We start from the raw sequence: 12,971 nt of genomic DNA, 5'->3' as shown, positions 1-12,971 counted from the left end.
TCCTAACTGCACATGGTATGCCTGGGGAGCCTTTAAAAATACTAAACCCCAGGCTTCACCCCCCAGACCCTAACTTAATTGGTTTGGAGGGGGCCTGAGCACTGGAGTTTTTTAAAAGACCTCTAGATAATTCTAATGCACAGCCAAAGTTAAGAGGTTGAAAACTACAGATTTAGTGGGTTGAGATCAAAACCCCTTATAGTTAATAAGACAGAAAACACCAGAATACACATTGTAAGGGTATGTGAAACCTCTGTTTCAAGTGTATGTGGATATAATTTCAGATTAAACACATGTACTGGGTCTCGATGTAAAACGGAATTCCTGCCATAGTTTGCAGTTAGAAAAGACTGAAAATTACTACATGAGAATATAAACTTTACAAGAGCAGGGACTTTGTTTTCTTCTACTTCAGTATCTCTAGGGTCCAGAACAGTGCCTGACAATAATAAATGCTCAATAAATTTGTAGTATCAAAGAATAAGTAGACAACCTTCATCTCCCATTAGCATATAGTACAATATATACTCAATAAATGTATATTGAATCAATGAACAAAGAAATGACATATGTTTATTTCTTTTGTTTTTTGGTGGATGCTCAATAAATATTTGTTGAATAAATAAATACATAAATAACCAATCTTCCATCTCCCCCAACACATAGGAGGCATTCAATAAACATTTTGGGAACAAATGGAGAATGAAATCTCCATTTACCCTACTACATTGTAGGTGCTCAAGAACCATATTTTGGAAACTAATCAATGAATAAATGACTGATCCTTTACCATATCTTGCATTTAGTAGGCCCTCAATAAATATTACATAAATGAATAAATGTTTCTCCATCTTTCTCTGACACACAGTAGGTGCTTGATAAAAGTGGGAGAGCCTGGCTGGCATGGCTCAGTGGATTGAGTGCCAGGCTGCGAAGTAAAGGGTCCAGGGTTCCATTCCCAGTCAGGGCACATGCCTGGGTTGTGGGCCAGGTCCCCAGTTAAGGGCGGGGGCACGCGAGAGGCAACCACACATTGGTGTAGCTCCCTCTTTCCCCCTCCCTTCCCCTCTCTCTAAAAATAAATAAAGAAAATCTTGGGGGGGGGAGATACTTAATAAATTAATGATGATATGCTTTCTAGCCTGCAGTAGGCGCTCTATTTAAACACTTCCGTATTAATGAATAAATGACCACCTCCCTTAGCACTTGACAGATTCTCAAAGAATGAATGACTTTTAATCTTCCTAGATTTCCAAAACTACCTACGGACACAGACAGGGAACACAACCACTATTAACATCATCATTTGTACTGTGGACTACCTCCTGCGGCTGCAGGTAAGGATGTGAGGCCTCCAGGTGGATCGCGGGCTGTAGGGCCATCGTTGGCCCAGCATCCCCTCACCCCTTGTCGGACCCCCAGGAGTCCATCAGCGACTTCTACTGGTACTACTCCGGCAAGGACGTCATTGAGGAGCAGGGCAAGAGAAACTTTTCCAAGGCCATGTCGGTGGCTAAACAGGTGTTCAACAGCCTCACTGAGTACATCCAGGTAGGTCCCGCCCGTTGGGGCAGGACGGGGCAGGCCGGCACCCCGCGCCCGCCTGGCACTCACGCAGCCCTCTGCCCGCCAGGGCCCCTGCACCGGGAACCAGCAGAGCCTTGCGCACAGCCGCCTCTGGGACGCCGTGGTGGGGTTCCTGCACGTGTTTGCCCACATGATGATGAAGCTAGCTCAGGTTCGGGCCTCTCAGTTCTCCATCCAACCGCTTCCGGGCACCCGCAACTGGCCTGTTTCCAAGTCCTTATCCACCGCTCAGTTTCTCTCCCAAGTGCTCCCGGCATGTTCCAGACTGGCTCCTTCTCCAGGGCCAAATCCACCTTCTTTCTGGATTGGCTTTCTGCATGACCCCGCCTCCACCTTTGCCACCACCAATCGGCTGGCTTCCCAGCCACACTTCCACTGGTCTGACGTCTGCCCCAGAGCTCCTCTATGATTGGTTGATGTCTTTCCTCTCTGATGAGGTCATCAGATTCAAACAGTCCTAGAGATAGATTATCTGCAGGCTTCTAGGGACCTGGGGCAGAAGGAATTTTTGCTGCTTTATTCTGCCTGCGTCAGATGACGCAGATAGCGGGCATATCTGACTCCTATCATATCATAGCGGGCATTTAGGATGTAAGGTCCATTTCCCATTTCTAGAATCGCCGTGCTCCCCTTTTCCCACCACTCCCTCCCCTTTTCGACTTTGTGTTTCACGAGCACCATATCCATTCTCGCTGCACTGGGTCTCAATATCTGAAGGGGCGCCACCCACATCCTGGACATTTACATGCATCAGTGTATTTATTACAGTAGTCTTCCAGCAGATGGCAGTCAAGTACTCTGTGTATTAAGTCTTGAGGAAGGGAAGCCCTTTTTTATTTACTCAAAGTTGCCTCAAGAGCTGACAAAAACCCTATCTGATGTCATCTAATTTTTTTAAAGGAGAATTTAGGAATACGATTCCTCAGTGTCAGTGCAGGTGAAGTCGAACGTTGCTGTAATATTAAGATTCTAAAGACTGTTGGTATCGTAGTGTAAGCAGGGGCGTCCAACCCACGGCCCAGGATGGCTATGAATGTGACCCAACGAAAAATCATAAATTCACTTAAAACATGAGATTTTTCTGTGATTACATGTCACAATGTCATGTAAAGTAAACCTACATACAATGACGTTTTGTTATTTAGAAATGTACATTTTCTTATTAGTGATCACAAACTTGGGACCTGCTTGATGATTTTAAAAGGTTATCAAAAGGGCCGCTGCATAGTTAGGGTTATTACCTGAGGACTTTTTTTCCTTACCTGTTGTGGTAGATATCACAAAAATTGTGTACAGTCTTTTTTTTTTTTTTTTTTTTTTTTGCTCATCATTCTTCGTTAGTGTTTATATATTTAATGTGTGGCCCAAGACAACTCTTCTTCCAGTATGGCCCAGAGACGCCAAAAGGTTGGACACTCCTGGCATAGAGTTTTAGACCCTGCAGAATTAATTCATCAGCCATGATCTAGGGTTAGGTTGCCATGGCCAGAAATCCAATGCCAAGGGGTGGCTTATGGGGGGAAAATATAACTTACCAGTTCATATCACAGTTCCGGGGTGTAGAGTCAGGTCAGCAGAAATGTCTCCTGTCTGGCTTCATTCTCAAGCAGGAACTCCCCAGGGGCTGGAAAAATGGTCCCTAAGCTTCCCAGCACCCCACTAACAGCTCCAGTGGGAAGAGAACCCCTCTTTCATGGGAGCTCCATGAGAAAATCTGCAATTTTCTGACTGGGCTATTGGGTCACATGCTCATCCTGAACCAATCACTGGGGCCAGGAGAAAGAAGGCTCTGATTGGCCAGAGCTGGTCATTTACTCATCTCTAGAACCAGGAAGGTGAAGTTAGCCTCACTTGCTTTGAGAATAGAATTAAGAAAAGCAAGGGTTGGACTGGGCAGGCACATGCCACAGGCACTCACCCACCCATCTTAGGATCTTCAGATCCTGGAATGGCAGAATCTTAGAGTCAGAATGCAGAGCTTTGGATCTCTGGGAAAGTGCTAGGATTAGAATCAGCAACTCCAGAACTAGCATTGGGGTAGAAGGAGCCTTACATTCCATTTCTCTGCTGTCCTTCCCCCTCCATTTTATTAGGTAGAGCCATATGAAATTACTACTTTGTGGGCCAAAATGGTTGCATATCGGCAATTTTATGTAGCTCAACCTAATACAAATACAGCCCATGAGGCAGAACTCGGTGTTGGAAGCTTCTGTGGACCTTACTTACGTAAGGCGCTGTGACAAGGGAGGCAGTATGTCCCCACATTCTTCCCAAATGTCTTACTAGAAAGCACATGGCTGTGTCTTCCTCTTCCAGCCTCTTCCCAAGCCCAGAGTCCCATTTTCTCCATCACACACTCATCCGACAAGCATGCGCCTCACACCCATCACGAGCCAAGTGCAGTGCTGAGCTCCCATTCCGTCCCGGATCTGGGTCTCTGACCCCAGTATTTGCCCCTGTCTGTCTCTGTCTCTCTGCCCCGTGCGTCTTCTCTCCGAGCCTTATACTCCTCCCCCGTCCTTGTCTGCCAGCCCTTGCCCCCACATGTCGCCTATTGGGTCTGCTTCCCCCCGAATAGCAGCCCCACCCCCACACTGTTGTCTCTCTGCCCCTTCCCCTGCTTCCGAGGAACATGTCTGGACTCGGGTTCCCTCGGAGGTAAGAGGGGAGGAAGAGGAGGTCTTAGGTCCTGCTGGGTGGTGTGGAGGAGCAGAAGCAGCTGGAAATGGGGGAGGCGTCTCTGCAGAGACCAGCCCTCACACAGCTGGGATGTGGGGTCTCTAGGACTCAAGCCAGATCGAGCTGTTGAAGGAGCTGCTGGATCTCCAGAAGGACATGGTGGTGATGTTACTGTCACTATTAGAAGGTAAACACCTAGTGAGTGGGGATGTGGGGAGGGAACAAAGGTGCAGAAAGCCTGAGAATGGCTCTCAGAGACCCAGGAGACCCTCACCTTCCACCCCACCTGATATCATGTCAGGATCTGTGGGCTGATGAAGAAGTCACATTAACAAGCTCAGCAGACACTTATTGAGGATTGTACACACGAAGTACATTAGTTTAGTGAATCCCCAGAAAAATCCTAAAAAAGTGGATGGGCTGGATACCTTTTTAAATGTATGTATTTAATAGTTGTTTACTTGTTTTCTCAATGTGTCAGTTAGCTTTTGCTGCCTAACAAGCACACCCACAACTTAATGACTTAAAAACAACCATAATTTATTACTAATTAATGAAACAATTCAGTAGACAGACTCATTCTTTTACATGGCTGCATAGTACTCCATTGTGTAGGTTGTAATGATTCATTTCATCATAACTCTATTGGTGGACATTCAGGTTTTTAAAAACATTTTGCTATTACAATGTTGGAACGACTAATCCTCCTGTAGAGTTTCAGAGTTTTTTGGTAACTAGTCATTAGCTTTGAAAAATCAGGTTTCCTGTAAGCATCAGATTTCCAGCTTTTCTTTAAAAATGGAAAGATTTGGTGACCCTGGGTTCACATTCTCACGTGACAAGAATTAGATGGACTGAATTCAATAGCTAAATTATATCAGCGCAGTCTTCTGATTTTGATGACCACGCTATAATTGCGCCTGTCGTTCAGGACACATGCACGGAAGTGGGTAGGGGTGAAAGGGCCGCTTGCCTGCAGCTCACTCTCAAATGGTTCAGGTGGAAAAAAAGAGAGAGGGGAAGGTTATAAAGCAAAAAAGCCCATGTGGCAAAGTGTGACCGGTTGGTGGATCTGGAATATATGAGTTCTCCCTTGCACTATTGCGCCTTCACGTAAATTTGAAATCAGATTAAAATTAAAAGAATCAAGAAGAAGCTGGAGCTGGTCTGCTTTCGAGGGCAGTGGGGGACCCCAATTTGCCACAGTCTGCAGCTCCCCCTGCTCTGCCACCTTGTCCTGCTCACTCGTCTATGGCCTGCTTGGCCTCTGTGGGCCAGTGGGGGCCTTAGGTGTGTGAACTCTGAGATCGTGCATCTCTAGGCTCAAATCCTCCTCACTTCTTACTGGCTGTGTAACCCTGAGTGTGTGACTTTCTCTGAGCCTGTTTCCTCACCTGCAGTAACAGACAGTAGCACGTTCCCCTCACCAGGACACAATCACGCCAGCACAGCAGCTGGCGCGACATCTGTCAGCCGCTATTAGCTTTTGCCATCATTATCATTACAGATGACTCCTTCAGCTTTCGGGGAGGTGGACAAAGACAGAATCAGCAAGGTCCACACATTATGCTGTTTTAGATTAGGAAGTGACCCGTGCCCTATGAAGGGAGGCCTGGGTGCTATCCCAGGAAGCTTCCACCAGCACAGTGGACCCTGGGGAGCCATGGATAGTTCTTGAGCTGGAGAGGGTGGCACGTCATGGGACTCCAGAAAGGAGGCTCTGTCGGGCCACACTGACCTGGGGCTGCCTGCAGGGAATGTGGTGAACGGCATGATTGCCCGGCAGATGGTGGACATGCTGGTGGAATCCTCATCCAACGTGGAGATGATCCTCAAGTTCTTCGACATGTTCTTAAAACTCAAGGACATCGTGGGCTCCGAGGCCTTCCAGGACTATGTCACTGATCCCCGTGGCCTCATTTCCAAAAAGGACTTCCAGAAGGTGAGTGCAGGAGGGTAGCTGGGTGGCGGTGCCAAGTGCCAATCATGCCCTTCCTTGCTGCCTGCCTTGGGCAAGAGACTTCTCTTCAGGCCTCAGAGAAGCCGTCTTATCTGTGAAATGGAATAAAACAGTCCTTGGAGTTGTTTGGAAGGTGAAATGCATTAACACAAGTGAGAACCATTATTTCTATTATCATTCTTAATAGTTATATTATTATTTTTCATTTGACCTTTATTGTATTTTTCCATTACCATTTAGTCCCCTTATAATAGTTATATTATTATTATAAATAGAGATCAGTTATTTAGTTGATAACATCTACTGGGTTTCTCCTCTGTACCAGGGACATGGCAATGACCCAGACAGACACAGCCCTGCCTTCACGAGGCTTATCGTCTAATGGCAGAGGCAGTCGCCAGTGGCCATGGCACGTCTGCCTAAATAGTGAGGCTGGTAGGAGGGAGATGCAGGAACCAGCTTTATCCAGCCACTCACTCATCTGCCTCTGTCAACCCCTCCAGGCCAGCTTTGCCTTCTCTCCCTATATAACGCCAGTTGAGTCACTTCTCTGCTCTGAGCCTCAGGTGCCTCCTCTGTGAGATGGGGCCAACATAATAACATTCGCTGCCTGACAGGGCCGGGTGGACAGTGCCTGGAACACAGCGGCACTCAAGAGATGTTAGCTATGATTTTTGTAGGCAGACCTCAGAGATCCTGTGGGTTCAGTTCCAGACCACAGCAATAAAGCAACAGTCGCAATAAAGCAAGTCACAATTTTTTTTGGTTTCCCAGTGCATATAAAAGTTATGTTTACATTATACTGTAGTCTCTTAAGTGTGCATTATGTCTAAAAAGCAATGTACTACCTTATTTTAAAAGTACTTTGTTGCTAAAATTTGCCAACTATCATCTGAGCCGTCAGCAATCTTTTTACTAGTACCTTCCATTTGTTAAAAATGCAAAAACAAAAAACAAAACAGTAACCATGAAGGCCTATGCAATGAGGTACAGCTGTCCTGTTATTATGGCCAGATCATTCCCATCTTTATTTATTAACTTTTCCTTTGAGGTAACTTCAAGTTTACAGAGAAGTTGCAAGAACAGTACATAGAATTTCTGAATACCCTTCATCCGAATTGTCCAAATGCTAACTTTTTACTGCATCTGCTCTGTCGTGATTCCTCCTGACCTCTAAGTATTTTAATGTGTCTCCCGATGACATGTTCATTATCTTACGTAACCACAAAATAGTGATGTAAACCAGGCAATTAACACTGACATAAGGCTGCTATCTGCACAGTTTATTCAGTTGTTATTCATTTTTATTCTGTCATGGATCCAAGCCAGGATCAGGCGTTGCATTTAAACATCCTGTCTGTTCAGCCTCCCTCATTTGGAACCCTTTCTTGGTCTGTCCTTGTCTTTCATGACCTTGGCATTTTTGAAGAACAGAGGCCAGTTGTTTTATACAACGTCCCTCAGGGTGGGGTGGTCTGAGTTTTCATCATAATCCAATTCGGGTCACACATCTTTGGCAGGATCGTCATAGAAGTGACGGGTCCTGCTCGGTGCATTGCAGCAGGAGGCACGTGATGCTGGTTCTTCCCTTCGCTGTCAGTGTGAGCTTGATGCCTTTGGTCAGGTGGTTTTACCAGGGTCTCCTTCCCTTCAGCGTCTTGTGAGGACCAGCGCTGGAACTCTGTGAACGTAACGCTCACGCCCTAGGGTTAGCATCCGTTGGTGACTGTTACCTGAAACCATCATGGCCATAGTAGTTGACTTGTGGTGGTTTTCCGATTTCACCATCCCCTTTACCTTTATTAGGTACCATTTTACCATCTGGGGGAGTTTTTTCCTTCCCCATTTAATTTACTCATTCATCCACATATGTGTGTATTGTTTGTCTACATCAGGATAGACTCATCGCTCCTTTCATTCTGGGGGTGGCATTCACTACTGTCCATCAGCATCTAAATAAGCTCAGAGTTTCCTGAGTTAAAATAAAATGTGCCCCCCAGTTGTCCTCGGAGCCTCCCTGCCTCTCTCCCCCCATCTCAGCCACTCCTCCCAAGAGCTGTCTGCCCTTCTTCACTGCTTTCTCACCTCTCACGCCTTCCCTGAGTCAGGTTGGATGGCCTCTGTCCCTGTCACTCCCCTGAAACCATCTTGACCAAGACCATTAGTGACCTCTTCACCTCTGACTCTCCTCTGACTTATGGTGGTGGCATTTGCCACAGTCAGCCATTTCCTCTCCCAGGACTGCCTACTTCCCTGGGCGTCTGTGCCACACTTTCCTGGGACCCCCCACCTTCACTGCCAATCCACACAGTCAGTCCCAACGTCACAGTCCCTGAGCTCTCCACCTTTAGGAAGAGGAGCTAACACTTACCATGTTCTCACTCTGTGGCAGGTCCTGTGTGCAAATGAATTATAGCTGACCCTCGAACAACATGGGTTTGTTTGCACAGGTCCACTTATGCATGGATTTTTCTCAATAAATATAAAATTAGCCCTCCATATCCCCAGGTTTACCATCTATAGATTTGACCAGCTGCTGTTGGGAATCTGGAGATGCAAAGGATGACTCTATGCATGGTTTACGCCGTTTTATATAAGGGACTTGAGCACCCACGGATTTTGGTGTCTGCAGGGGTTCCTGGAACCAACCCCCCACAGATACCAAGGGATGGGTGAAGTTTTCAGGGAGTCAAAAGTTATACATGGACTTTCATCTGTGGGAGCTGGTGCCCCCAACCTATGTGTTCAAGTATCAACCATAGTTCATTTAACCCACATAGCAACCTTATGTGGGAAGGACTCTTTTTAAAATATATATATTTTATTGATTGTTATTACAGTTGCCCCATTTTCTCCACTTCACTCCCCTCCACCCTGCACACCCCCTCCCACCCACATTCCCCCCCTTTAGTTAATGTCCATATGTCATAAGTTCTTCAGCTTCTACATTTTCTATACGATTCTTGCCCTCCCCCTGTCTATTTTCTACCTAGCATCTATGCTTCTTATTCTCTGTACCTTCTCCCCCTCTCTCCCCCTCCCACTCCCCTGTTGCTAACCTTCCATGTGATCTCCATTTCTGTGGTTCTGTTCCTGTTCTATTGTTTGCTTAGTTTGATTTTGTTTTAGGTGTGGTTGTTAATAACTGTGAGCTTGCTGTCCTTTCACCGTTCATATTTTTACCTCCTTGTTCTTAGATATGTTCTTTTAATATTGCATATAATAAGGGCTTGGTGATGATGAACTCCTTGAACTTGTCCTTATCTGAGAAGCATTTAATCTGTCCTTCCATTCTAAATGAAAGCTTTGCTGGATAGAGCAATCTTGGATGTAGGTCCTTGCCTTTCATGACTTGGAACACTTCTTTCCAGCCCTTTCTTGCCTGTAAGGTCTCTTTTGAGAAATCTGCTGACAGTCTGATGAGAACTCCTTTGTAGATGACTGTCCCCTTATCTCTTGCTGCTTCTAGGATTCTCGCCTTCATTTTAATTTTGGCTAATGTAATTGTGATGTGCCTTGGTGTGGTCCTCCTTGGGTCCAGCTTCTTTGGGACTCTCTGAGCTTCCTGGACTTCCTGGAAGTCTATTTCCTTTGCCAGATTGGGGAAGTTCTCCTTTCTTATTTGTTCAAATAAGTTTTCCACTTGTTGCTGTTCCTCTTCCCTTTCTGGTACCCCTATAATTGGATGTTGGAACATTTAAAGATGTCCTGGAGGTGCCTAAGCCTCTCCTCAATTTTTTGAATTCTTGTTTCTTCATTCTTTTCTGTTTGGTTGTTTCTTTCTTCCTTCCGGTCCACTCCCTTGATTTGAGCTCCAGTTTTCTTCCCATCACTATTGGTTCCCTGTACATTTTCTTTTATTTCACTTAGCATAGCCTTAATTTTTTCATCTAATTTGCAACCATATTTCATCAATTCTGTGAACATCCTGATCACCAGTGTTTTGAACTGTGCATCTGATAAGTTAGCTATCTCTTCGTCACTCAGTTGTATTTGTTCTGGAACTTTGATACGTTCTTTCTTTTGGGCCATTTTATTTTTGGTCTCAGTGCACCTGTTACATAGTGAGGGGTGGAGCCTTAGGTGTTCACCAGGGTGGGACAACACACATAGCTGGGTTGTGATGCTGTATTTTGGGGAGGGTCTGAGAGGGAACAATGGTGCTTGCTCTGCTCTCTGCCAGATTTCGGTCACTTCCCCCACTTCCCACAAGCAAATTGAGCCCTTCTGGTGCTGATTCCCGGGTGGGTGGGTTTGTGTACATTCTAAGACCCTGTGGGTCTCTCCAATGAACTTTCCTGTGAATCTGGGAGTTTCTCTCAGCACCTCAACCCTAACAGGTATTTTCAATAGGTGTTTTGAGGCTTTATTTCCCTGGGTTGTATGGTCTATCTCGCTCCCCAGTTTCGCCTGGTTTATCGGCATACAAATGTGGGATGGCCTGGTCTGCCAGCCGCCTTGTGCACTGCACTCTAAAATCCACTGCCTCTCTGGGTCTACCAGCTGCTGCCCTGTGTGCCCAGGGTCCGCCAGCCACCACTTTACCACGACCCCTTTCCACCTGGCCGCCCAACCCCGCCCCTCCTACCAGTCTGGATGAATGTGTCTTATTTTAACTCCTTGGTTTTTGGATTTCCATACAGTTCAATTTTCTGTTGGTACTGGTTGTTTTTTGTTCCTAAATTGCTGCTGTCCTTATTTTGGTTGTGCAAGGAGGCACATTGTGTCTACCTATGCCTCCATCTTGGCCAGAAGTCCAAGAAGGACTCTTCTTATTACCCCTTTACATAAGTGAAAACTGAGGCACAGGGAGGAGGGAGGGGTGAGGTAACATGCTTAAGGTCACACAGCACGTCAGTGACAAAGCTGGTGTTAGAACTCAGGAAGTCCAGCTCCAGAGTGTAGTACCTCTGGATCCATCCATTAATCTAGCTCAATAAATAGTCAATGAGCACCTCCGGCATGCCAGGCCCTGGCCAGGACCCCAGGCCTACTCCGAAGACTGGCGGGGTTGGGGAGACAGTCTCAGTGGTGGGTGGAAGAGGACCAGAAAGCACTATGCAGAAGGTAAAGGGCACATCATTCATAATTTTAAAATGATTCTACTCAGTAAAGGAAACCATCAATAAAATGAAAAGGCAACCTGTGGAATGGGAGAAAATACTTACAAACAGTATACCTGTTGAAGAGTTAATATGCAAAATATTCAACTCAAAAGCAGTAAAACCAGTAACCCAATTAAAAATGGGCAAAGGGCCCTGGCTGGTGTAGCTCGGTGGATTGAGCGCAGGCCTGCAAACCAAAGCATTGCCGATTTGATTCCCAGTCAGGGCACATGCCCGGGCTGCTAGTCAGGTCCCCAGTATGGGTTGTGCTAGAGGCAACCACACATAGATGTCTCACTCCCTCTCTTTCTCCCTTCCCCATCTCTCTAAAATAAATTTTAAAAATCTTTTAAAAAATAAAAATAAAAATGGGCAAAGGACTTGAGTAGATGTTTTTTCCAAAGAAGACACGTAAATGACCCACAGGTACAGGAAAAGGTGCTCACCATCACTGATCACTGGGGAAATACAAATCAAAACCCCGGTGAGCCGCCACCTCACACCTGTCAGAATGGCTGTGATCAGAAAGACAAGAGATGAGAAGTATCGGTGAGAACGTGGAGAAAAAGGAAATTTTTTCTATGTTGGTGAGAATGAAAATTGGTACAGCCATTATAGAAAACAGGATGGAGGTTTCTCAAAAAATTAAAAATAGAACTGCCATATGATCTAGCAATCCCACTTCGGGGTATTTATCCAGAGGAAATGAAACCATTATCCTGGACATCAGTGCTCTCGTGTTCATTGTGGCTTATTCACAGCAGCCAAGGTTTGGAAACAACCAAAGTGTCTGTCGTTGGATACATGGACAAAGGACAAATGTCAAAGGACACACACACACACACACACACCATATTTTTTGGACCATAAGACACACCTAGGTTTTAGAGGAGGAAAATAGGAAAAAAATTTTTGAAGCAAAAAATGCGGTAAAATATTTAATAACATAATATTTCACCAATGGAAATGTAAAGCTACATTCGGACTATAAGATGCACCCTCCCCTTTCCTCCCAAATCTGGGGGGAAGTGCATCTTATAGTCTGAAAGATACAGTACGTATACCCACACATAATGGAATATTTTTCAGCCTTTTTAAATAAGGAAATTCTGTCATTTGTGGAAACATGAATGAACCTGCAGGGCATTATACCAAGTGAAATAAGGCAAACTAGAGAAAGAAAAATACCACATGGTATCACTTATATTTTGCAACCTAAAAAAGAAAGTCAAACTTGTAGAAACAAAAACAGAGTAGAAAAGTGAGTGCGGCAGGGAACAGGGAGAGGTTGGTAAAAGGGTAAAATCAGATTTTCAGTTATGACTTTTTTAATGGGTAAATGTCCCTCTGGACTATTCAGGGCTTCAAGATTCACAAGATCTGATGTCATATAACATCTTTGTAGCTCAACATCTCTGTTTCACAAAGTTACAAGCAATCTGGTACTTTAAAAGTACATTGGTTTTATTTTTGACTGAATGATACTGTCACGTGATTAAAGACGTAAAGGGTAACCAAGTATGAAGTGAGAGACTCTTTTCTACCTCTCTCTCTCCCGCCTGCCCTTTCTCTACTCGGCACTGCTGTGAGTAAGCATTCATTTCTTTTGTATCCTTCCATCATTTTTTCCAGGTATTATT

General features: G+C 45.2%; 1 protein-coding gene across 6 annotated transcripts in view; it reads left to right on the top strand.

The window, feature by feature from the left end:
• Nucleotides 1-12,971, top strand: part of RYR1 (ryanodine receptor 1) — a 117,536-nt gene that overhangs the window by 79,586 nt on the left and 24,979 nt on the right. For all 6 annotated transcript variants that reach the window (XM_053667517.1, XM_053667516.1, XM_053667518.1 and 3 more), the window contains 5 exons: nucleotides 1,249-1,337; nucleotides 1,423-1,551; nucleotides 1,634-1,738; nucleotides 4,372-4,453; nucleotides 6,021-6,208. In XM_053667517.1, the coding sequence (XP_053523492.1) occupies nucleotides 1,249-1,337; nucleotides 1,423-1,551; nucleotides 1,634-1,738; nucleotides 4,372-4,453; nucleotides 6,021-6,208 (593 nt within the window). The remainder of the gene's footprint in view (nucleotides 1-1,248; nucleotides 1,338-1,422; nucleotides 1,552-1,633; nucleotides 1,739-4,371; nucleotides 4,454-6,020; nucleotides 6,209-12,971) is intronic.

The sequence above is a fragment of the Artibeus jamaicensis genome, unplaced genomic scaffold (genome assembly GCF_021234435.1).
Source record: "Artibeus jamaicensis isolate MK-2021 breed Jamaican fruit bat unplaced genomic scaffold, CSHL_Jam_final contig_47, whole genome shotgun sequence".
NCBI lineage: Eukaryota > Metazoa > Chordata > Mammalia > Chiroptera > Phyllostomidae > Artibeus > Artibeus jamaicensis.
This window is presented reverse-complemented; position numbering and strand designations above follow the sequence as displayed.